Raw genomic sequence first — 27,049 nt, 5'->3', positions numbered from 1 at the left:
AATGCCATTAGGCTTTACAATTCAACTGCCAGGACTTAAGAACTTTTTTTTTAAAGCTATTATTAATGCTTTTGAATTAGTGATTTAGATGCATATCATATTATTACTGAGTTAAGTATTGTATGTAATGAGTTTTTGCTACAACAAGTGTATGGGACATTGGAAAAAATGTTGAATTTCCCCATGGGGATGAATAAAGTATCTATCTATCTATCTATCTATCTATCTAAAGAAAGCTTTTGGCATATTGGCCTTCATATTGAGTACAGAAGATGGGATGTTATTGTGTGCAGTTTTGGTCACCCACCTACAGCAGATATGTAAATAAGGTTGAAAGAGTACAGAGAAAATTTATAAGGATGTTCTCGGGCCTGGAGGATTTGAGTTATAAGGAAAGATTGAATAGGTTGGGACTTTATTCCTTGGAACACAGATGATTGAGAGGAGATTTGTTAGAGGTATACAAAATTATGAGGGGTATAGAAAGGGTAAATGCAAGCAGGATTTTTCCACTGAGGGTGGGTGGGACTACAACTGGAGGTCATGGAATAGTGGTGAAAAGTGAAACATTTAAGGGAAATAGAAGGGGAAACTTCTTCACTCAGGAGGTTGTGCAAGTGTACGCTGGAATGAGCTGCCAGTGTAAGTGGTGCATGCAGGCTTGATTTCAACATCTAAGAGAAGTTTGGATAGGTACATAGATGGTAGTAGTATGGAGGGCTATGTTCCCTATGCATGTCAATGGGACTGGCAGTTTAAATAGTTCAGCATAGACCAGATGGGTTGAAGGGCATGTTACTGTGCTGTATTTTTCTATGACTGTATCACCATTTCTCATGTCGATTGTCCTGCCTATGTGTTGTAATCTCTTACTCCACTTTAGTCAGAGTTGTACAGCATGGCATGGACCAGTTGGGTTGAAGGTCCTGTTTCCAACTGTTCTGCTCAGTGAGGTACTTGCATCTGCCTATGTTTGGTCCATAGCCCTCTAAATCTCTCCTATCCATGTACTTATCAAGATAGCTTTAAGTGTTACTAATGTGTTCCCTCAACCAGTATTTCTGACAGCTCATTCCAAATATACACCAACCCCTGCGTGAAGAAGCTGTCCCTAATGTCGCTTTTAAAACTCTTACCTCTGACCTTAAACCTATACCCTCTTATTTTTAGCAACCCCCCCCCCCCACCCCAGAGAAAGATTATGTTCTTTCGCACTCTCTATTAGGTCACACAAATCTCCTACGTTCCAGGAATAAAGTCTTAGTTTGCACAAACTCTCTTTGTAACACTCCAAGTACATAGGCAGTATCCTGGTAAATCTTTCCTGTGCTCCTTCTAGCTTAATAACATATTTTCTATAACAGGGTGTACATGATACGCCAAGGGTGGACTCAACAATGTTTAAAATAACTGCAATGCAACTTCCCAACTCCTGGACTCGATGCCTAGAATGATGAAGGTCAATGAGTCAAACACCACCTCCACCCACTATCCACTTTAAGTGAACTACATGCTTACCTTCCTAGGTTCCCTTCTCCCCAGGACCCTACAATTCATGGTATAGGTCCTAACCTTTATTAATTTTGGTTAATAAGTCCTTGCGCAATATTGCAGTCTGTTCTGCTTTAACTTGCAAACTCATTCTGTAAACCGTGCTAAATGTTACTTCAAAACCCTAATGCACTGGCAAGTTTCACTGGCTATGCAAGTTAGTGCCCAGTTTGGTTGTTAAGCTGTGACCTTGTTTCATTTCTTTCTAGTTTTTTTTCCTTCACTGTTTTGAAACTTCAAGGTGGATGTGAGGCAGAAGTTGCACAGTGAAATTTATATCAGCCAAAGGCTTCAGGAGAAATAATCTCCCACACTTGCCTGCAGTAAAATAGTGAATATTGAATGAGACCTCTTTCTAATATGAAAAATATCTCCTAGGGAAATATTTCAAGGTTTTGATCAGGCTTTTTTTTTTAAAAAAAAGGCGTGAATTTAATATTAATAAAGCAACAGGAAGTCTGGCAACCAGCAAGCTGTAAGTTTTTTATACTTGGTAATGATTAATGCACAATTAAGTATTTTCCCAAGGCAGCATCAGGACTGAAAGAGTTAATATGTGAGCATAGGGTGCACAAACGTCTCTGGAATGTGAGGCAAGGCAGAACAAATGAGCAGACCCTTAAAATTAGTGGTGATGTCAGGAGGGATCTTCCTGATACAGAGGGCAGTGGAATCCTCTTCCCAACGCAAGGGCTGAAATAAATAACCGTTAGATGTGGGAACAGAAATTGGGCTACTCAGTCCATTGAGACTTTCTACCATTCTGTGAGATTTTCTTTTCTCAATCTCATTCTCTTTGCCTTCTCCCCATAATCCTTAATTCCCTTACCAATATGAACCTATCAAACTCTGCCTTAAAGATATCCAATAATTTGGTCTCCACAGATTCCCCACCCTGTAGCTGAAGAGATTCATCTGTTTTAAATGGGCATTCCTTTATTCTGGGGATGTGCCTTTAGATTCTAGACTCTCCTGCTGATGCAAACATCTCTACATCCACTCCATCCAGATGCAGGTTCAGATTTATTTATCACCGATGTAGATAGATTTTTATTAAGAAGCAAATTTACTGTTGTGGAATCTGGGAAGTCAGCCATGATCCTTGCAAATAAAAGGACTTGTTTCAAGGAGCTTAACGGGCTCCCCTGTCAGTATTCTTCTGTTGTGATTTATAAACGAAACTTCACCAGATTTGTATAGCAAATAAGCTGATTAAAGCAAGCCTTTAAATAGTTCCTCTGACCTATATTACAGCCTCCTGCATGATTATAACCACCAGTCACAGTCTTTAGCAGTTGAATAAAAGGATGACTTTCCCCCATTTAAGGGTCTTCACACCTTTGCATTTCAAGATTCAGGCTGGATATCTGACTGGATGGGTTTTAGTCTGAGATTTGCATCATACAACCGGAAATAGTTTTGAGATGAGAAAGATTTAATAGGAACTTCAAGTGCAACTTTTTAACACAGTGGGTGGTACCTTTGTAGAATGAGCTACCAGAGGATGTGGTTAAGGCAAGTATAAAGCAACTTCTAAAAGACAGTTGAACAGGTACATGGATTGGAATGGATTGGAAAGGTTTAGAAAGGTGTGGGCAAATGGGTCTAGTTGGTTGGTGTGGATCAGTCGGACTGATAGGCCTGTTTCAGTGCTGCATAACGCCCTGACTCTAACAAATAACTTCTACAAAATAGTATCTTGGCCAAAAGTACAGGTGGATGGATTTAGTAAGAACATTAAGTTTAGGAATAGGGATGATGTGTTCACTTATATTGTCTTGGACATTTCTCTTGTGATCACAAGACCCTGTCGGACATTGAGAATGTGAGAAGCCACAGGCCAGTTTCCCTTGTTTGGTGGCGAGACAAGGCAGTGAGGCAGCAACATGGCCTCAGTTCTAGTGAGGACATGGCCTCGGTTCTAGTGAGGACAAGGCCTCAAGCGGGCTTCTCTGCTGTGGCAGTCCAGGTGAGACAACGCTGGAGGCGGTATAGCATGGAGTCTATGCTCGGTTGGGAGCTGGCTCTCCCATCAGTGCTGCCCTCTAGTGTTTGACAGGCAGAAGGACAGGCTGGACTGCCACGAGTTGTACCATCGATTTGCATGTCGCTCATCAACGAGGACTATACTTGTGTTTTTTTGCATAACGATGTGTGTGTATGTGTGTTTTTCCCCCTCTGTCACTGTTTTGAACGTATGTTATGCACCTGGGCCCCAGAGGAATGCTGTTTCATTCGACTATATCCATGTATGATCTGAATGATAATTATATTTGATTTGATATAAGTCAATGGTATGGTTGCACTTTGAGTGTTGTGTATAGTTTTGGTCCCTCTATTTTGGGAAAGACATTGTTAAAGTAGAGAGGGTGCAGAAGAGATTGAAATGGATGCCGTCCTGACTATAGGGCCTGAGAAGCTGGAGAGATTAGCCATGCCTGATCTTCATTCCCTGGAATGCAATAGAATGAGGAGTGAGCTCACTGAAGTTTGAAATCACGAGGGTATGGATAAATTAGTGAGTCATATTATTTTTCTTGGGTTGTGGAGTCCAAAACTAAAGGACAGAGATACAAGAGGGGAGAGATTTAAAGGAGACCTGAAAGGTAACTTCACACAGAGACCTGGAATGGGCTGCCAGAGGAAGTGATCAAGGTTTGTACAATTGCAACATTTAAGAGGCATTTGGATAGGTATATGGAAGGGAGGATCTTTGAGGGGTATAGGGCAAAAGCGGGCAACTGGGATTAGATTGGAGGTTGCTGTGATCAGCAGAGAACATTTGGGCCAAATGGCCTACTTCTTTCTGTGCTGTATGATAGCCTATACACATGGGAAAAGGTTACACTGACTAAACTCAATTGAATTTATTGTCAGATGCACAATACATGTATAAATAGGTCCAATGAAAAAACTAATTTGCAGAAGCATCACAGGCATATAGCATCAGATGCATAGCATTTACAAGGAAAAAGATTTATACAAGAGAGAGCACAAGTGGAACAAAAATCCATTGTTGTGCAAAGTGATCATAGTATTGTTATTCTGAGGTAGTGATTAGGGTTGTGGCAGTTGGTTCATCAACTGAATGGTTGAAGGGAAGTATCTGTTCTTCAAGCTGGTGGTGCAGGGCTTCAGGCTTTTGTACCTCCTGGCTGATGGTAGGTGCGAGAAGATGGCGTGGCCTGAATGGTGGGATCTTTGACGATGGATGTTTCTTTCTTGAGGCAACACCTCCTGTTGATACTACTGATGATGGAGATGGATGTGCCCAATATCCACGCAAGAGTAGTTTGTGTCTGGCTCCAGTTCTGAGGTAAGCCCAATGTGGAACCCAGAGATGAGGCAGAAGATGCTTCATGAGATAGATTGTAAGAGGTTGTCCTTAACCCCCCCCCCCCCGTTTGCTGGGCTTCCATGTGTTTTCATTTAAGAGACAGTCTGTAAAGGAGACGGCATCCATCGCTAGGGACTCTTACCGCCTGGGACATACTGTCTTCCTGTTACTACTATCGGAGAAGATGCAAGAGTCTGGAAACCCGGATTCAAAGATACAAAAGCAGCTCCTTCCCCACCTTCCGCAGATTTATGAACAGTCCGTGAATGCTACCTCACTATTCTGTTCTTTTGCACTCTTGGTTTATTTACGTAATTTATAGTAATTTTATGCCTGAACCACACTGCTGCCACAAAAGAACAAATTTCACGTCATATAAATCAGTGATAATGAATCTAAATCCAAATCTGATCTGATTATTAGCGCCTCCATAGGCGTTGTTTCTCCATTTTAAACAAACACGGACCAGGGTTCCTCAGCAGGTCGGGCAGCATCCATTGAAAGGAGCAGTCAACGTTTCGGGCCGAGACTGCTCCTTTCAACGGATGCTGCCTGACCTGCTGAGTTCATCCAGCTTGTTTGTATGTGTTTATTTGACCACAGCATCTGCAGTGTACTTTGTGTTGACCAGGGTTCCTGTCAGTTGGTGAGATGATTTATTTCACAAGACTTGAGAATGTCCTTGATCTGTCCAGAAATCCTTGCCATTGGATGAGGTTGAAATAATGTGCATGTTTTGGGAGTGTGGTGCTGGGCCATGGGAGTCATCACTGGGACTGGTTGAACATGTCCCTGGAAATGTTGACATTGGTTTGCCTATGCTGCCATTATCGTTAGTTCCCAAATCAAAAGCTCCGAAATACACATCCCTGTCCTTCCCACTTCTGTTTCCCCTTTGTAAATCATTCCTTTAAACCTATCCATTTTGATGAACATCTGTAAATGTGTTTGAATATTGCATTTGATTCCATATTTGAGACACTTCACAGTGGTTTCTTCTTTATAACATCAGCAACCTGCTAAGGAATACAGTGGGTGGAGCAGCATCTGTGGGAGGAAAGGAATTGTTATGTGAGCTGATCCCACAGATCTACAGATACTGCTCGACCCACTGGGTTCCTCAAGCATATTGCTTTTTATTCCGGACTCCAGCGTCTGCAGTCTCTTGTGTCTTAGTATGCAACTTCACTCTGTAGTTAAAGATACTAAGTGAAAGTTTTCTGTTATCTATCAGTTTATGAACATTGTCTTAAACTGACTGTGTACATGTTAATGAATAGTACATTGTTCCAAGGGGCGGGGGGATAAAATTTATTCCATTTTATTATGTATTAATCTGCAGATATGAAATGCAGTGTAATAATGTATAAAAGTGTTGCATAATAAACTGTAAAGAAATAGACCATGAGGCCCTAATGCCCTTTATTGCTGTTTCTGCTTCACATAAATCTCCAGCCACTCTGCTCTGAATATCTAATTCCTTCCGCTTTACACACTCCCAAGTGTGGTTATCCAGCTTCCCCTTTAGCCTCTTCCTGTGGAAACAAGCTCCACATTCTTTGAGGAAATCCCAGACCGTGCAAATTACAGCGGTCCAACTGAGTAGATTTGATTATGCATTCAGACAATTTCACTCTAGAAGTGATGTGTTGCTGATGCAGTACAGAGGGAGTGCTGAGCAAAGAAAAGCTCTTTTAGATCAATATTTTTTAAAAAATCCATGGACACCATTTTGAAGACGGGAATACTTCCCAATGTCATGGGCCAATAAAATTCTTTTAATTACTACCCAGAAAAAGCATTACCTGCAATGTTCCCTCTAATTTTCAGTAGTCAGTGTGCGCAAAAATCTTATGTTTTGCAAATTTTTTTCTTGTGTCAAAAGTATGTGCACACTGAATGCACTCATGGCACAGTTTATGTAGCTTTACAAAATATTTGACATAAAACTGCACAGAATAACAACAAAATAACATACATATTTACGTCACTTTTTTACTCTCTCCTGTCTTTGGCATTTACCCATTCTTTGTAAACTCTATCTAGACTAGTAAACTTCCATCCAATTGATAGCTTTTGATTCTCATTAACATATCCAAATGACATTTACCTAAAAGGTTTCTCAGCTTGTTTTTGAGTTGATTCATTAGGCTAAAACCTCGCTCACATGTCCGCACTAGACACAAGAAAGGTTCCCACAATGTCCATCAACTGTGCAAGGTTGCAAAATTTTTCATTTTGAAGTACAAATGCCACCATTTGAGCAAAGTTTGAAATCAGTTTGGATTTAATTTTTTCTTGCATGGAAAATTTGAAATCATTAAACTGTCTATTACAGTATTTTCAGCTAGAAAATCATGATATTTTAGACATTTTAGAGTTTGATCTCTGGGTTTGATCGTTTTCACTCTTGCTCATCTGCACTCAACTGTAACATGCGTAGCACTCCTGTAACGGGTAATGACAGGTTCTGTTGCCTGAGCTTTTGTACACCGTCCAAATGCAATTTACTTGCCAAATGACGCTTCGAAAAGTCAAGTTTCCAAATATCATCTCACTTCTTTCCACTAGCAAATTCTCCAGCATCTTTCGCATCACAACGATGCAAACAGATAACTCCAGTTTCCGAATCATACATAAATATTTCTCGTAGCTGAACGTTCATGACCCCATGAGCTTTCGGTGTAGCAGTTTCTACTATTTTGTTAAGCCATTCAACTTTAAACAAAGTTGCAGTTCTTTTGCGCTTCACATCCTTCACTTCTTTTGAATTCGACATAGTGAATCAATATTTTTTTCAATAAAAACTTAGTAAACTATCTACAGGATTTGAAACAGATCTTTGTAAACTTTACGATATGAACGCTGTCTGCCAGTGATAGCTGGTGCTGTGATGCAGCTGTACAAATTGGAACAGGAAAGGTGAGGTGACGTAAATTAGTGACGTGCATTGTGGCATTTGAAAAACCGACTAACTAGTTAACAGAAACATTTAGCTAAAAGATTATTTTAAGTAAGTATAATTATTAATTACATTATTTTAGGTAACTAACCTTTAGTGTGCACATTAATTTCCTTTGTGTGCTGGATGAAAAATGTGTGTGCGCGCACAGCTTAGAAGGAACATAGATTATATGTCTATTATTATGTTATTATTTATGTGCAATATTAGAATAGTAAAATTCCAGTGAAATAATATGGAATGTTGGAAAGGTCATGGAAGTGCATCTTAAAAATTTTTAAAAATATTAATTCCTTGGATGTCCATTATTTATGTTTTCAGTTCAACCGATTGCAATGTCTTGCATGTGTCCAGAAATCCACTGAGATAAGATTTGGAAGTTGGCCTTGCTTTGAGTTTGTGCCTTTCTGGATGCTTGTTCTCACACTGTTGTCCCAAGTTTATTAAACAGCTGCAAATCCATTCAGGCGAAGGGGGTCCTTGGTACCAGTGCAGTCAGAGCTAAGGGTTTCAGTGGCACTTTTCCAAAAACAAAGGTTTAATGTAAGAAATATGAAAGGAGGTAGAATTCTTGAGTGGACGGTGCACAGATTCCACGTGTTTATGGTCTGTCTTCTACCATTTTAAATGCCGGAGTAATCTTACTTCTGGCTTTATTTCAATCGTAGCCACTTGGCTTTGCCTTACTGTGATCCCTTCCCTTCTAGGACAGTCGACGTAACATGTCAAGGCCACTGCTGACCCGGTCTCCCGTGTCCCCGCTGAGCAATCAAGGGATCCCAACCCCGGCACAGTTGACAAAGTCCAACGCTCCAGTGCACATTGATGTGGGAGGTCACATGTACACCAGCAGCCTGGCAACTTTAACTAAGTTTTCTGATTCCAGGTAAACAAACTGCTGTGTTGGGGAGTGGGTGGGTGGGGGAATGTCTTCTTAAATTTTTATAAAGCTTCGTTTATAAAACACTCTTAGAATGAATTCCAAGACAAGTATCTGAACCCAAACTGTCTAGCCTCACTTTATAAGATAACCCTCTAATTCCGGAACACAATACAGGAAATCTAGTAAAGTAAATTATTTATTATTATTTAGTTTTTAAATTTCTTGGTATCCAATGCAAGTAACAAATTCTCTGATTGTCCAGATGACGGGTCTCACCCCAAAATCTCAACTGTCCATTTCCCTCCGCAGATGCTGCCTGACCTGCTGAGTTCCTCCAGTATTTTGTTTGGTGTTGCAGTCTCCTTGTGTCTCCCACCAATGACTTGTACTGTTGCAACATGCATGACATCCCAAAGCCTGTACTCAGTACCCTGACCAAGTGCCTTCTTCACCACCCTGTCTACCTGTGTCACTACTTTCGGGGAACTATGTCACTGCACCCCGAGGTCTACAGCATTTATACAGTTATATTTATCATTCACTGTAACTGAAAACATCTCCATGTCTGTCATGCCAAACCCAGTTTGTTGTTTTAAAGACCTGCATTTGGTTACACTCAGCTATTTTTAATACTGTGCTATATTATTCTGAGCCACATTACAAAGTTAGCTGCCTGGCCATGCCTTAATACAACCTTTTCCTTCCAGGTCAGTCAGCATTACAGAGGAAGGGGTTTGAAGTGGATTCTCTGTAGAGAATGGGAGAATGTTTAACGTTATTAAAGTGTAGCCAGTGTACTTACAAACCTTAAATACAAAAGGAGTAGTATGGTAGCATAGCAGTTAGTTTAATGCTTTACAGCGTTAACAGTCACGATTGGGGTTCAGATCTTGTTACTGTCTGTAAGAAGTTCGTATGTTCTCCCCATGACTGCGTGGGTTTCTCCAGGTGCTCTGGTTTCCTCTGAATTTCCAAAGATGAGTGGCTGAGGATTAGTGAGTTGTGGATATGATATGTTGGTGCTGGAAACATAGTGGCAGTTGCAAGCTGCCTCCAGCACAGCCTTGGACTCTTGTTAGTTGTTGACACAATGATGTGCTTCACTGTACGTTTTGACGTACAAGTGACAAATAAAGCTAATCTTTATAAAATAAATTTATAAATTAATGAATGAGCAAATTTACATGTTGTGTCTGAATGGCCTAAATAATGACTTCTAACTGCTTGAGATATAAATGTATAATGCCTTTTAATATGCTGGCCTTTTGGCTTATCTTTATTATATGTTAGATCTGATGTGAAGGCACAACAACTCTTAATGAAGGGTAAAAGTAGGACTCAGCTATTCATTCCCATCTCCCTTGCTCTGCAGTTCACCAAGGTGAAACCTGACCTTGTACCTCAAGTGCTATTTTCCTGCACATACCTGGAACAACCTTGGGCCCAGTATCCAAGAATGTGCCCTGGAGAGGGTCCAGCCAAGGTTCATAGGAATGATCACCAGAATGGAAAGAGTAACATATGAGGAGTTTTGATTTCTGTGGACCTTACTTAATGGAGTTCCGAATGATGAAGGGGGAATCTCACTAATACTTACTAGATACTGAATGGCCTGAATAGAATGGACGTAGAGAGGATGCATGAGTAGGAGAGTCCAGTATCTGAGGCACAGCAAGAAGATGCTAGGTGGAGTACAATGCAGATTCACTCAAGTGATTGCTGGTATTGTGGAATGGTAATAATCTTTTCAAAGAAAATTAAGCTAACCAAGCCTCTGCTGTCTAGAACTAAGCAGAGGTAATTACACGGAAATATGCAATTTTCCGTCAAGGACTCTGATAGAGGGTGATTTGGCAAAAGAACCAGAGGAGGATTTTCACGTGGCGAGCTATAATTTGGAACAGACTACCTGATAGGATAGATTGATCTTAGAGGTGGCAGGTCAGTAAATACTGGCCTGGAATATATGCTGTATGTCCCTTTGCAGAACAGAAGCTGCTGGAGGAACCGGGGTTCGGGAAACATCTGTAGAGTTAAATGTATAGTTGACATTCTGGGTCAAAACCCACATCTGGACCTGTGAAGGTTCTCGACCTGAGATGTTGATTGTCCACAGATAAATGGTAAATTGGTTTATGATTGTCATATATACTGCAGAACGGTGAAAAACATTTGTTCTTGCATACCGTTCATAAAGATTAAATCATCCATAGTGCATTGAGTTAGAACAAGGTAAAACAATAACAAGTGCAAAATAAAGTGTAACAGCTACAGAGAAAATGCAGGCAGAGAAAAAGACTCAAGATCATAATGAGGTAGATTGTGAGGTCAAGAGTAAATCTACCACTAGGGAACCATTTGCTAGTCTTATTACAGTGGGATGGAATCTGTCCTTGAACCTTGTGGCATACACTTTCAGGCTTTTGTATCTTCAGCCTAATGGAAGTGGAGAAGAGAGAATGTCTGGATGGGTGGAATCTTTGAGTTCTCTTCAAAGTGGCAGGATGGGCAGTGGTAGATGGGAAAATGAGGTGAGTTTAATTTTAGACACATTGAGCAGTTACGAACCTGTGTAATATAACAGGTACAGTGGATCTTGGAGAATTAACTGAATAAACATTTTAAAATTGTGTTAAACTTAGAGGAAAATGCAAGGAGTAAATTATCCATAAACCTCACATTGCTTGGAGAAGTGGGTATAGTTAAGACATTTAAAAAGCATTTTGACAGGTACACCATAGTTAAGGTTTAGAGCAGGGGTTCATAACTGTTTTTTTAATGTCATGGACCAAAGCCATTAAGCAAGTGGTCCATGACCCCAAGTTGGGAACTCCTGGTTTGGAGGGATATGGGCCAAACACATGCTACTAGCTCAGTTAGGCAACTTGGTTGGCATAGACAAATAGGACCGCACGGCCTGTTTCCTGAGCTACATAACTCCATGCCTCCATGGAGAAAGATTCATTGACCAAGTTAAAAGCACAGAATCCAGTGTCAAGGTATCAGACACTTCTAGCTCCATTGCCTTTAGATAATCAGATGAATTTGCAGGGAGAGAGGATTTTTCACCCAATGAGGAGGAGTTATCTGAAAAGTACTTCTTGGTAGCTTGATTGAAGATTCAGTGGATATTTCGTACTGGTTGCTTCCTGTGCTGTATGATTCTTTAATAATACGCAATGACTTTTGCAGACTTAGTCACAAATGGTCTGAACACATGGTGTTGGTGCATTTCATATCTGTCAGCATATACCCATCAATAGAGTCGTAGATCAGGGAAGAGGCCCTTTGGTCCAAATGGTCCCTACTGATCAAGTTACCTATCTAAGCTAGGTCCATTTGCTTGCATTTGGCACAGATCCTTCTGAAACTTTTCTATCCATGTACCTCTCCAAGTCTCTTATAAATCAATGTACAAGTTGATAGATTGGTTAAGAAGATCTACATTGTGTTGGCCTTCATTAACTAAGGGATTGAGTTTAAGGGCCATTGGTAATGTTGTAGCGCTCTAAAACCCTGTCTAAAAGCACACGGAGTATTGTGTTCCTTTCTGGTCACCTCATTACAGGAAGGATATGGAAGCTTTAGAGAGGATCCGGAGAGATTTATCAGGATGCTACCTGGATTGCCATGAGGATAGGTTGAGCGAGGTAGGAGTGAAGGACAATGGGAAGTGACTTGACAAAGGTGTTTAAGATTATAAGAAGCATACACAGAGTGGACAGTCAGCACTTTTTCCCCCAGGGTGGCAATGGCTAATACAGGAGGGCATGATGTTGGGGTTAATTGGATTTGTCAGGGATTGCTGGAGTGGTGTAGCTGGAAGGGCCTACTCTGTGCTGTGCCATAAAATAAATAAATACATATAAATAAATAATTTAAAGATGATTGGACAAAAATTTAGAGAGAATGTTAGAGGTGTATTTTTTAACACAAGAGGTGCATGGAATGCCTGCCAGGGGTGGTGATAGAGGCTGATACATTAGCGTCATTTAAGAGTCTCTTAGATAGGAACATGGATGATAAAAAAAAAATAGAGGGCTATGTTGGAGGGAAGGGGTAGATTGATTTTGGAGTAGGTTAAAAGGTCATACAACATGATGGGCCAAAGGACCAATACTGTTTTATGTTCTACATGTTGTTATTGTACCTGCTTCAGCTACATCCTCCGGCAGCTTATTTCATATATTGACTACCATCTAATGAAAAATTGACCCAGGGTTCCAATTCGTTTTTTCCCTCTCTCAACTTATCGTCTTCAGCAAATTCCCGTGGTTAGGTAACTTTTTTAAGCATGCAGCAAACCAACCCGATTTCTGTTTCTTTTTTTGTAGAATTGGTCGTCTGTTTGATGGGACTGAACCCATTGTTTTGGACAGCCTCAAGCAACATTACTTCATCGACAGGGATGGACAAATGTTCCGTTATATTTTAAACTTCCTCCGAACTTCGAAACTCCTTATTCCCGACGACTTCAAAGTAGGTTGACATTGAAAATTCTGTGTGTGTAGTTTAAAATGCAATTTCACAAGAGTGCTGGCATCAAAATAGTCCTGATGAAGGATCTTGGCCAGAAATGTTGACTTTTCATTTTCCTCCACAGATGCTGCCTGAACAGCTGAGTTCCTCCAGCAGTTTGTGTATCTTAATCAAAATATTTGGGACCACTTCCAATAGAATTACATTCCCAGTGAGCTATGTTTGAATTTCAACTGTTGTGGAAACAAGTGAAAATTAGAAATAGTTAGGATGTCTGTGGTGTACTAACAAAAAGGCAGTAAAAGCGATTTGGTTGTGTTTCAAAAGCAAATTGGTGAACAATTTATTATGCCATGGGGAATGAGCAAGGCATAATGTGTGTAGTTTTGGTCATTGAAGCATATGGAGAGGGTGCAGAAGAGATTAATTATGATGCTGCCTAGATTAGAGGATATGAGCTTTAAGGAGAGGTTGGTGTTACGTTTTGTAACTCCAAAATTGGAAGTAAAACGAGGGAGTCTGGAATGAGAGTCTAATTTTGTTTTTATTTTAAGTGAGGCATGATGACATATGCCATGCATGTACTTTTAAATATAACCCATATTGAATTATTTAAACAACAAAGAATGCTTAATCAAATGCATATATATACAATACTATTCAAATGTTACTGAAATATTAAATACACAACACTCTTTCCTACTTAGCAATTAACTCCAACTCAGTATAGAACGTTTCTTAACACAATCCTTGGCAGGTGGGACTTGTGGCTGTAAAACAATTTTGGGTTCTGGGGTCCCTTCCGTGGTGGTTGTAGGATTTTACTCTAAGAATGCAGTAAGTGGTTCTGACAGCTTCTTCCCTAACAATTGACTACTGTCCTCAACAGACTGATGTGTCATCTCTAGATGACACCAGACACAATCTCCATTGTGTAGGAGGGTGGTCCAGTTCTGTCCTTAATCTTTCCAAGTACCCACTTTTGATTACCTCTGTTGCCCCTCGCCAGGACTACTTGTCCAGGAATGAAACATTGAATTTCCTTTGTTTGAGGAATCCTCAATTAGTCTCAGCTGTTTGCCCTGCATACTCCTTCTGCAATTGGGTTGAGATCCAAGCGTGAGTACAAGGGATGACCCAGGAACAGCATAGATGGTGAATTACTGGTTGTGCAGTGTGTTGCATTGCCATTTGTAAGGATGAAATTGGCAAGCTTCTGATTACGTGTCTGCTGACATAGTGTGTTCTGCTGACATTGCTTGCGGTGTGCTCTTTAGATTCTGGACAAACCTTTCCACCAAGCCACTTGTAGTTGAGTGATAAGGTGCAAGTGTAATACTGTATGTCTTACTCCATTCGCTTTCAGGAATGATTGAAACTGTTCCACAGCAAACTGTCGTCCATTGTCACTGACTAAATTTTCTGGAACACCAGTGCTTGTGAAGAAGCTTCTCAACATACCAACAGTGTGCGAGGCTGTAGTGGAGGCTGTTTCCTTTTCCAAGGGTAAATGGGGCAATCCATCAGCAATTCCATGATTAGTCATCTTGAATTTCATCTTGTAATTGTCTCATCCAAGAAACTGAGCTGTTTTCTGCATTCTTGCTGCTGTTGTTAGTGGATCACCCTTCTGTGGATTGAAGATGGACACCAGTGATTGATGATCAGTGATGGGGGTAAATTCTCACCATACAAGTACTGGTTGAAATGTTTTACATCCCAGACCAGACTCAAGGCCTCTCTTTCAATCTGTGAGTAATTGTATTGTGTAGCGGTAAGGGAACGTGATGCCAAGGCTTTGGGGTGTTCAATTCCATCACTCATCACATGATATAACTGCACCTATACATAAGGTGAGGTGTCACACACAAGCTTCACTGGACAGTGTGGATCATAATGTGTGAGTACAGTGTCTGATGTCACCATTTTCTTTACCTTTTTTTGAAAGGCACCTCACACGGCTTTGTCCATCACCATTTCTTCTCAGTGTATAGTAATGAGTTCAAGGGATAGAGCACAATAGCCAGATTTGTTAGGAATCCATTATAGTAATTGACAAATCCTAAAAAAGACCACAACCATGACACTTTCTTTGGTCTCAAGGCATCTGTCAATGCTTGAATTTTCTCAGCACACTTTGATGGTGTGACCACAATAAATGATGCTTGGTTTAAAGAATTCACATTCACAATTCAGATTATGCTCTGAAACCATAATCTTAAGATTTTGGAGATATTCCTTGTCATCCTTACGGTGACAATGATGTTATTCTAGTAACACTGAGTGCCTGGGCAACTGCAGCACCTAGTCCATAGCTTTCTGCTAGAGTGTAGGTGCAAATGATACTCAAATATAAGCAATTATAGCAATAAAGCCCTTTGTGATTATTTATGGTGAGAAATACTTTGGACTATTCTTCCATCTCCATTTGTAGGAAGGCCTCAGCTGTCCACTTTGTTTTCCTCCAAGAAGGTTTGCAAAGATATCCTGTGTCATGGGCAGAGGGTATTAATCTACTACCGTACTGTCTTGATGGTGGCCTTAAAATATCACAGACTCATTCGTCTTCACTACTGGGACCACTGGTTTTGCCTATAGGCTCCACTCAACCTTGGAATCAATTCCTTCAGCCTCCATGTGATCTAGCTCATTGGTTACTTTATCTTGGATGGGAAAAGGAACCTGATAGCTTTGCAAAACTTGGATGTGGCATTTTCTTTTAGTATTATTTTACCCTTGATATGTTTGAGTTTTCCAACGTCATCCTTGAACACTGCAGTGGCATCATCCAGTACCTTTCTTACTTCGTTTTCAGTTGACTCTGTTGCAGGGGAAGTGGCATGCAAATGGTGGATGGATCTCCAGTCAAGTTGTAGTTGTCTCAGCCAGTCATGACCCCACAATGCTGGCTCTCCTGTTTTTACCACAATGTGGGTTGTTGTATTTCACTGTTCCCAATGTCATTCACACAAGAGCTACCTTTTCTCCAGTATCCATTCTTAGTTGGATATCTGCAAGCTTCCGTACAGTATCTTTGAAATGCCATTCAACTCCTTTTGTGGAATGATAGCTGAGTTTTAATTAATTCATTTGGTATTTGAATTAATTTTCCATTTACTTCTGGTATATGCCAGAGGCCAGAAGCAAAATTACTTGACTGTTGTCAGTTTTCACATTATAAATCTCAAGGCTACCCAATCCTTTGTCACTTTTATCAAAAGATTTTTCATCAACAGCATTGAAATTAGTGCTCTTTTTGAAACTGCAACTTGACTTTTTATCTTTTTCCTGTGCAGTGCATTTATTTTGCCTGCCCAACATACACTTGTATGTGTCCTACTTTGTTGCATTTTTTTTGCAAGTTTCACCTTTAAATCTGCATTGATTTAGTGTATGTGAGCCCCTGCTACGTCATTAACACAATTTATTCAGCCAGGCCAGATTCTACTTAGATGTTGCAGTTTTGTTCACATTCACTTTAACTCCTGACTGCAACTCAATTGTGTCTGTCTGCTGTGTCCATTGATACAGCTATTTCAACTGCTCTTTTAATTGTAAGTTGTGCTTCAGTTAGGAGCTGTTTTTGATTGTTTTCCTGTAAGATTCTACAACCTAAACAATCATGAAGCCTATCACTGAACCGGCAATGTTCAGACAATCTCTTCTATTCAGCCATGTCTATTGAAATGGTCTCCCCTTTGGTTCCGCTTATGAAACCTAAAGTGTTCTGCAGTCAACAATGGTTTTGGTTCTAAATGTTCCTGCATTACTTTCATATTATCAACAAAGGTTATTTGGATGGTTTGGTTTGAGCAGTCAAATCTCTAAGCCAACTGTATGCCTTTCCACCCAATGCACTCAGCAAAACTGTTACTTGTTTCTCGTTGGCTATTCCATTTGCTTTAAAATACTGCTCAATTCACTCAGAATACATATTCCAGTTACCTCTTGTGCAAGTGAATGTGTCTATCTTTCCAATATAGCCAGACATTTCTACTTTTATTGGTGGTTATTATCTCCCGATACTCAGTGTATAAACCCCTGAAATTGTCCATTTTCTGCCTTTTTTAAAAACTTGACAATTTCTGTCTTTTCCCAAAGAAATGTGCTGTGATTTTTAAAAACTCTTAATGTCTTGCTGCATTTGTTTTAAATTGGAATGTCTCACTGTGCTTCAACAGGTAGATAGTCATCTTGGGTTTGTTTAAAACTTGCTCATCACCACTGTTATGTTTTGTAACTCCAAAACACAAAACTTTTTGAAAGGAAGGCAAGTAAGTCTGGAATGAGAGTCTAACTTTGCTTTTACTTGAAGTGAGGTGCGTATGTGTGACGTGATGGCGAATGCCATGCATGTACTTTTACAAATAACCCGTAGAAAATTATTTAAATAACAAAGAATGTTTAATCAAACTAAATATATATACAGTATTATTCAAATATTATGTTAAATACACAACAGTTGGTCAAACTTGAGCTGGATTTTCTGGAGTTCTAGAGCTGAGGGGGAGTAGTGGCATCTGCACTGGACTTTGAGGTGGATGATCCAGAGATTGAATCCGATTGAGTCCCAACCTGGGCAACAGCATTATCGGTGCAGAGGAAAGGCCTGGCAAACTACTTCTGTATCTTGCCAGAAAATCCCTATGGACAACTACCCTATCCATAGGGTCGCCATGAGTCGACAACGTGGTAACACTCAAAAACAACAGAGCTGAGGGGACACTTGATGGAAATTCATAAAATAATTTGAAGCTTAGGATATAGTCAGAATATTTTTTCTGGAGTAGAAATGACATGCACTTGCAGTGAAGTAGGACAGTTCAAAGGAGTTGCATATACAGAGAGACTGGTGGGTGCAGATACAAAAGTGGCTTTTAAGAAGCTCTTAGATGACACATGATTATGAGAGAATGAACGGATAGGGAGAAGACATTTAACTTAATTCAGCATCTTCTTCAGTACAAACATCATGGGATGAAGGTCCTGTTCCTGTGCTATACTGTTCTATGTTCTGCATGGGAATAAATGGATAATCACTTCAATGAGCCAGTGTAAGCATAATTCAGCCACATAAACACTGCATATTAGAGCAAGTCAGATACTAGGTATCCTGCAACAAGCAACTCATTCCAATTAAACCTCACTAGCATCTGTATGGTACAAATCAGGAACATGATGGAGTACTCTCTCCCTGCAGCTCCAATATTATCCAGTACAAAACAGCTTGTATGATTGACGCCGCATCCACCATGTAAGTGTTCACTCTCTTTACCTCCTGCAGACGGTGTCTGCAGTACACAATGCCTGCAAGAGACACGGTGATTACTTGTCTTGGTTACTCCAACAGCACCTCCCAAACCACCACCTCTACCACCACAGAAAACAAGAGCAGCAGGTGCAAGGGAACACCACAAACATGCGAGTTCCCCTCTAAGTTCACCACCAGACTCAAGGACATCTTCCACCCTGCTGCTATTAGACTGTTGACCAGTTCCCTAATACATTAAGATGGACTCTTGACCTCACAATTTACCTCGTTTTTGGACTTGCACCTTACTGGCTGCACTGCACTCTCTCTGTAGCTGTAACACTTTATTCTGCATTTTGTTACTATTTTACCCTGTATGACCCTCAGTACAGGCAGTCCCCGGGTTACGAACGAGTTCTATTCCTGAGTCCGTCTTTAAGTCAGATTTGTACGTAAGTCAGAACAAGTACATCCAGTATTATTTAGCGTCAGTTAGTCAAACGTTTGTCTTAGTATATAGTATATATTTTACCTTTCTCCCATTGGAAAAAATGTTGAATTTCCCCATGGGGATGAATAAAGTATCTATCTATCTATCTATCTATCTACCTATCTATAAAACACTTAAGAAATGTATGTATTCCAATAATTAAACCACTGCGTTGTTTAGTAATAATTGTAGCTTTCATCAGGGCAGGGCCTTTCACATGCTCCATTATTCTCACTTTATCCATTATCCTTTAAAATTGTTCCGATCGTTGACCGACTGTAGCCTAATGCTCTTCCAATGACCGATGGCATTTCACCTCTTTCCAGACGCTTTATTATTTCCACTTTATTTTCAATCGCGATCACTTCCCGTCAATGGAACAGAAACACTGCGGGTGGCAGGTCCCGAACTGCGCCGGCTCCCGAGGTCCACTGGGTCCTAAGGACCACCGCACTGAGACGTGTTAAATGGGACAAGTGGGGGCTGTGTTGTGTTTGGGTATTTGATCCTCCACAATATCCCACGTTGGAATTTAAACCGGAGGTGGCAGTGTTTTTTTTTACAAGGTTGAGTTGTGAGATCGACATCAACCTGGCACGGGAGCGGTCTGTCACTGGATCGAACTCGAGCCCGGCGCTGATTTCACTGCGCCACCAGCCAACTGGAACAGGGGGGGGGGGGGAGGAGGGGTCGGGTTCAGAGTGAATCTTACTAAGAAAATTTAAAGCCAAATACAAAGTTAAACACTCAACACAGTGTCAATGGCAACGACTTAAAATGGCAGACGGCGGCACGATCTGACTTAAAATGGTGGACAGCGTTCTCCTTCCTCGGTTTGTAAGTACGAGTTGTCCGTAAGTCGGACATTCATAACTCGGGGACTACCTGTACACTGTCATAACAAAATGATCTTATGAATGGTATGCAAGATAAGCTAGGAGCTGAATCTTGGTATGTGCCAATAATAAATCAATTTACCAATTCAGTTGCACCCCATCCTGGAAGGGAAATATATTACTAGTCCTTTCAATGGTGCATCGATAAACATTGGTGAGGTTCAAAGGAGACTTTCTTTAGCCTCCTGAGGAAGTAAAGGCTCAATGAGTATTCTTGGCCATGGCATCTACATGGTTGGAAGAGGGCAGTGCCCATTCAGGGCCTCAGACAGTCCTTCCAGGTGAGGCGACACTTCACCTGTGAGTCGGCTGGTGTGGTATACTGCGTCCAGTGCTCCTGGTGTGGCCTTTTATATATTGGTGAGACCCGCCGCAGACTGGGAGACCGTTTCGCTGAACACCTACGCTCGGTCCGCCAGAAAAAGCAGGATCTCCCAGTGGCCACACATTTTAATTCCACATCCCATTCCCATTCTGATATGTCTATCCATGGCCTCCTCTATTGTCAAAATGAATCCAAACTCAGGTTGGAGGAACAACACCTTATATACTGGCTGGGTAGCCTCCAACCTGATGGCATGAACATTGACTTCTCTAACTTCTGTTAATGCCCCTCCTCCCCTTCTTACCCCATCCCTGACATATTTAGTGTTCTCAATCTCCCTCTGGTGCTCCCCCCCACCTTTCTTTCTCCTGAGGCCTCCCGTCCCATGATCCTTTTCCTTCTCCAGCTCTGTATCACTTTCGCCAATCACCTTTCCAGCTCTTAGCTTCATCCCACCCCCTCCGGTCTTCTATCATTTCGCATTTCCCCCTCCCCTCACTACTTTCAAATCTCTTACTATCTTTCCTTTCGATTAGTCCTGATGAAGGGTCTCGGCAGCGCTTCTCCCTATAGATGTTGCCTGGCCTGCTGTGTTCCACCAGCATTTTGTGTGTGTTGTTGTTTGAATTTCCAGCATCTGCAGATTTCCTCGTGTAGGCTATTGGTGATGTTCACTCCTAAGGAAGGAGAGGGATTCCCATTCAGATTTGTTTATCGTCACATTCACCAGGATGCAATAAAGCTCACAAAGTGAAGAGTATGCATAGTAATAATAACTATAGCGACAAGTGCAAATGCAAGCAAATGATGTAAAATATCGCATCGCAATCAAATGTAGTGCAGAAGGAAGTGTTAACATTACAATAATGGAAGAGGTATAATTAAGGGTTCAAAAACATGACAGCATGAACAGGAAAGGGGATGTGAAGGAGGCAAATGGATCAAAAATCTGATAGCAGTTGGGAAAAAAAGCTGTTCCTGAATGTGGTCATTTGGGCTTTTGAGCTCCTGTATCTTCTCTGAGAAGGTGGAAGAGGGAATGTTCAGGGTGGCAGGCATCTTTGGCAATACTGACAATATTGAAGAGGTTGGAATGCTTGAGAGCAAGCAGAGAACTAACTGGAAAGGTTTTACAAAGAGCTAGCATAGAACACAGATGACTAAATGGACTCTATTGTCCATTTAAAGACTCTATCTTGTTATTTCAGGTTCTTGGTATTTATTGCTATTTATTTATATCTGCATTTGCACAGCTTGTCTGCTGCACTCTGGTTGATCTTTCATTGATCCTGTTATAGTGACTATACTATAGATTTTCTAAGTATGCCCACAGGAAAATGAATCTCAGGGTTGTATGTGGTGATGTATATGTACTTTGATAAATTTACTTTGAACTTTGAGATCATTTAAGCCAAAATACTGATTTTTCCATCATCAATGATGAAAGGCTGCTGTGAAGTCATACAAATTTAGTGCCTTTGCAATTAGGTCTGCTAGCAGTGTTTCGCAGATTCTTTCTTAAGAGACTTTAAATTCTTTACTTTTTTCAAAAATTTGAAATATGGGAATTGGATGACAGAAACTTATCTCTGTACCAAGCAGATGATACTAACAGTACAGCATTCATGTCTTGTACTATCAAGCAACACACACAAAATGCTGGAGGAACTCAGCAAGTAAGACAGCATCTACGGAGGGGAATAACCAGTTGACATTTTGGACTGAGACCTTACAGGATTGGAAAGGATGGGGTAGAAGCAAGTATTGAAAGGTGTGGGGAAAGGAGTACAACAAGCTGGCAGGTGATAGGTGAGACCAGGTGAGGGGCAAGGTCAAGTGTGTGAGGAAGGGGGAATGAAGTAAGAAGCTGGGAGATGGTAGGTGGGAAAATAAAGGGCTGAAAAAGAAGGGATTTGACGGGAGAGGAAAGTGGACCATGGAATAAAAGGAAGGAGGAGGGGTAGCAGAGGGACAAAATGGGCAGGTGAAGAGAAGAGGAATGAAGGGGTGAGTGGGATACCAAAACAGGAAATAGAAAAAGGAAGGGGGAGAAATCAGTGTTTGTACCATCAGGTTGGAGACTATCTAGACAGACTGCGGTGTTGCTCTTCTGACCTGAATGTGGCCTACAACAGGAGTAGGGGAGGCCATAGACAGACATGTCGAGTCGGGAGTGGAAAGTTGAATAGAAACGAGTGACCACTGGGAGATCCACCTTTTTGAACAGATGGAGCGAAGGTGCTCAATGAAGTGGTCCCCTATTCTACATTGGGTCTCACCAATATAAAGGAGGCCGTACCAGGAGCATTGGATACAGTAGATGATCCTGATAAAGATACAATTCCAGTTCAACGGCAGGGGAAGTACGTTTAGTTACTTGGGTAAAAAGCTAATATTATGTAATAGTGACTATCACACCATCTACCTTGCGATACATACATTATTTTCTATACTCTGCCCAATGGGGGGAGTGTGGGGGGACGTGGTAGAACAAAGAATGTCTGGGGTGGTTGGGGTCTTTTATTATGTTGACTGTGTCTGTGTAGTACAACTCTATGACTTTATTAAGGGGTGTCGAAAAATATTTTTGAGATTCTTAAAATGTTTTTTTTTGGACTGATTTTGACTTGTAATGAATTATTGCAAGTGTAGAAATTTGGAACCATCTTTCCAAAGGAATGCTAAATTTAAAAATGCCCTGCAGGTGAGAGTTCAAGACTCCCCCCAAGTTTGTGTCTGTTAGTTTTCCGCCTTCAGTATACACACAGTATGCTAGAGGAACTCAGCAGATCAGGTAGAATCTATGGAGAGAAACCTTTCGAACTGTGACTTTTCATCAGAACCGGAAAGGAAGAGGGCAACAGAGGCAGTGGGACGTGTAGACAGTGTCCCTAATAGGGACAACACACACAAAATGCTGGTAGAACACAGCAGGCCAGGCAGCATCTATAGGGAGAAGCACTGTCGATGTTTCGGGCCAAGACCCTTCGTCTCCTGAAAGGAGGATCTCCCAGTGGTCACTCGTTTCAATTCAACTTTCCACTCCCAATTTGACATATCTGTATATGGCCTCCCCTACTCCTGTTGTAGTGTCCTGACGAAGGGTCTCGGCCCGAAGCGTCGACAGTGCTTCTCCATATAGATGCTGCCTGGCCTGCTGTGTTCCACCAGCATTTTGTGTGTGTTGTTTGAATTTCCAGCATCTGCAGATTTCCTCATGTTTGCTCCATAATGGGGTGACTGGTTTTCGTGATGGATTCACAGCTTTCTGCAGTGTCTTGCAGTCTTGGATAGAGCATTTGCGATACCATTTCAGCGTGCATCCAGCTAGCCCTCTTCGAGGTGTGGCACTGTTGCCTGCCATTAGTTGCTAACTTGGCCTGGTGTTTCTCCTGCTGCCCCCAGGATTACAGCTTGCTTTATGAAGAGGCCAAGTATTTCCAGCTGCAGCCAATGCTGGTGGAACTCGAGCGGTGGAAGCAGGAGCAGGAAATGAGCCGTTTCTCACGCCCGTGCGAATGTCTGGTGGTGCGTGTGGCCCCTGATTTGGGTGAGAGGATCACCCTGAGTGGGGACAAGGCCCTGATTGAGGAGGTGTTCCCCGAAATTGGTGACGTCATGTGCAACTCCATCAACGCAGGCTGGAATCACGATTCCACACATGTGATCCGCTTCCCCCTCAATGGATACTGCCACCTTAACTCTGTACAGGTAGGTCGGGTTTCTGGAGGGGTGATGCTACTGAGGCTTTCAAACTTGAGTCAAGAGTTGCTCTATTGAATGCACTGCCTGGGGTGGTGATGGTGGCAAATTCAATAGAGGTGTTCCAGAGGCTCTTACTTAGGCAAATGAATGTGCAGAGAATGTTGGCATTGTGGGCCCAAGGATCTGTGCTGTATTATTCTATGTTCTATAAATGAAGTATATGTTCTGTGGAATTGATTCAGTACGTTCACAATGTTGGAATTTGGTATTTGTTTATTATTGTCTCATATCCCAGGTACAGTGAGAAGCTTGTCTTTCAAACTGTTCATACAGATTAATTCATTACACAGCGCATTGAAGTAGAACAAGGTAAAACAATAAAATAATTTATTTGCTGAGAAAGTGCAGCACAGGAAGACAATAAGGTGCAAGATCATTATGAGGTATATTATTAGGTCAAGAGTTCTGTTTATTGCACAAGGGAAAGATATAATAATTTTATAACAGTGGAGTAGAAGCTGTTTTTGAGCCTGGTCATACATTCTTGTTGTGTTGGCTCCCAGGCAAGCTTAGACTCCATGTTCACTGAAACCTCATCTCAGCTCATCCACCTTTGAGCCCCTTCCATTTCTTATCTCATCTCCAGATGCTGGTGGTGCTTGTTGCAAACTTGGGGTCATCTTATACTCTGCCTCATCTCTCTCCCCAACCCACCTTACCGCTCTTCTCTCCCCCCCCAGCCCAGCACTCTTTCCCCTCTTGCCCCATCGCCACATCCCTCTTGCCCTCCCTGCGCCTTTTCTCTCTGTCCTCCCCCAACCGCCCACCTCCGTGCTCTCTCTTCTCTATCCCCTCTCCTTGGAGCGACGAAGGCCCAGGGGTGACCTCAGAGGTTTATAAAGCCAAAGGAGCATGGAAAATGTGGATGGTCACAGTCTTGTTTCTGGGAGTGTATAGTCTCATGTTTGGAAGAGAAAGTTCTAAAGGGGGCATAAGCAACAACTTTTTCACCTTGAGGATGGCAAGCATGTGGACAGAACAAGCTGCCAGAGGAGGTGGTAGAGGTGGGTACAATTAAACATTTGAACAATACTTGAACAGTGGAGAAGTGAAGTTAGAGGGGTCTGAGGTAAAATGACACACAATTCAGATGAACACATGAAGGCTGCTTGTTTGGCATGGATGAACGTAGGACTCTAAACCAGGCAGCATCCTGGTAAATCTCTTCTGTACCCTTTCCAATGCTTCCACATCCTTCCTATAGTGAGGCAACCAGAACTGGACACAGTACTCCAAGTGTGGCCTAACCAGAGTTTTATAGAACTGCATCATTACATCACGGCTCTTAAACTCTTATCCCTTGACTTATGAAAGCTAACACCCCATAAGCTTTCTTAACTACCCTATCTACCTGTGAGGCAACTTTCAGGGATCTGTGGATATGTACCCTCAGATACCTCTGCTCCTCCACATTGCCAAATATCCTGCCATTTACTTTATACTCTGTCTTGGAGTTTGTCCTTCCAAAGTGTACCACCTCACACTTCTCCGGGTTGAACTCCATCTGCCACTTCTCAGCCCACTCCTGCATCCTATCAATGTCTCTCTGCAATCTTTGAAAATCCTCAACACTATCCACAACACAACCAACCTTTGTGTCATCTGCAAACTTGCCAACTCACCTTTCTACCCCCACATCCAGGTCGTTAATAAAAATCACGAAAAGTAGGGGTCCCAGAACTGATCCTTGTGGGACACCACTAGTCACAACCCTCCAATCTGAAAGTATTCCCTTCACCACGACCCTCTGCTTTCTGCAGGCAAGCCAATTCTGAATCCACCTGGTCAACGTTCCCTGGACCCCATGCCTTCTGACTTTCTGAATAAGCCTACCGTGTGGTACCTTATCAAATGCCTTACTAAAATCTATGTAGAGCACATCCACTGCACTACTCTCATGCCTGGTCACCTCCTTAAAGCTTGTTAGGCACAATCTGCCCTTCACAAAGCCATGCTGACTGTCGCTGATCAGACCATGATTCTCTAAATGCCCATAGATCCTATCCCTAAGAATCTTTTCCAACAGCTTTCCCACCACAGGTGTAAGGCTCACTGGTCTGTAATTACCCAGACTATCCCTACTACCTCCTTTGAACAAGGGGACAACATTTGCCTCCCTCCAATCCACCAGTACCATTCCCGTGGACAACAAGGACATAAAGATCCTAGCCAGAGGCTCAGCAATCTCTTCCCTGACAGAATATTCCCCAGCAGCCTGGGGAATATTCTGTCAGGCCCCAGGGACTTATCTGTCCTAATGTATTTTAACAACTCCAACACCTCCTCTCCCTTAATATCAACATGCTCCAGAACATCAACCACACTCATTGTCCTCACCGTCATCAAGTTCCCTCTCAGTGGTGAATACTGAAGAGAAGTATTCATTGAGGACCTCGCTCACTTCCACAGCCTCCATGCACATCTTCCCACCTGTATCTCTAATCGGTCGTACCTTCACTCCTGTCATCCTTTTGTTCTTCACATAATTGAAGAATGCCTTGGGGTTTTCCTTTACCCTTCTCACCAAGGCCTTCTCATGCCCTCCTCTTGCTCTCCTCAGCCCCTTAAGCTCCTTTCTTGCTACCCTATATTCCTCAACAGCCCCATCTGATCCTTGCTTCCTGAACCTCATGTATGCTGCCTTCTTCCACCTGACTAGATTTTTCACCTCACTTGTCACCCATGGTTCCTTCACCCTACCATTCTTTATCTTCCTCACCAGGACAAATTTATCCCTAACATCCTGCAAGAGATCCCTAAACATCAACCACATGTCCATAATACATTTCCCTGCAAAGACATCATCCCAATTCACACCCGCAAGTTCCAGCCTTATAGCCTCATAATTTGCCCTTCCCCAATTAAAAATTTTCCTGTCCTCTCTGATTCTATCCTTTTCCATGATAATGCTAAAGGCCAGGGAGCAGTGGTCACTGTCCCCCAGATGCTCACCCACTGAGAGATCTGTGACCTGACTCGGTTTGTTACCTAATACTAGATCTAGTATGGCATTCCCCCTAGTCGGCCTGTCAACATACCGTGACAGGAATCCATCCTGGACACACTTAACAAACTCTGCCCCATCTAAACCATTGGAACTAATCAGGTGC

General features: G+C 41.8%; 1 protein-coding gene across 4 annotated transcripts in view; it reads left to right on the top strand.

Annotated features, from left to right (window-relative positions):
* The window catches only part of kctd1 (potassium channel tetramerization domain containing 1), a 137,443-nt gene that overhangs the window by 102,349 nt on the left and 8,045 nt on the right, over positions 1-27,049 (top strand). For all 4 annotated transcript variants that reach the window (XM_073045805.1, XM_073045815.1, XM_073045795.1 and 1 more), the window contains 3 exons: positions 8,558-8,736; positions 13,068-13,212; positions 23,580-23,885. In XM_073045805.1, coding sequence (XP_072901906.1) covers positions 8,573-8,736; positions 13,068-13,212; positions 23,580-23,885 — 615 coding nt within the window. In that variant the 5' untranslated portion in view covers positions 8,558-8,572. The remainder of the gene's footprint in view (positions 1-8,557; positions 8,737-13,067; positions 13,213-23,579; positions 23,886-27,049) is intronic.

Source organism: Hemitrygon akajei, chromosome 1, assembly GCF_048418815.1.
Source record: "Hemitrygon akajei chromosome 1, sHemAka1.3, whole genome shotgun sequence".
Taxonomy (NCBI): domain Eukaryota; kingdom Metazoa; phylum Chordata; class Chondrichthyes; order Myliobatiformes; family Dasyatidae; genus Hemitrygon; species Hemitrygon akajei.
Note: the sequence above shows the minus strand (reverse complement) of the source record. Positions and strands in the feature narration are given on the sequence as shown.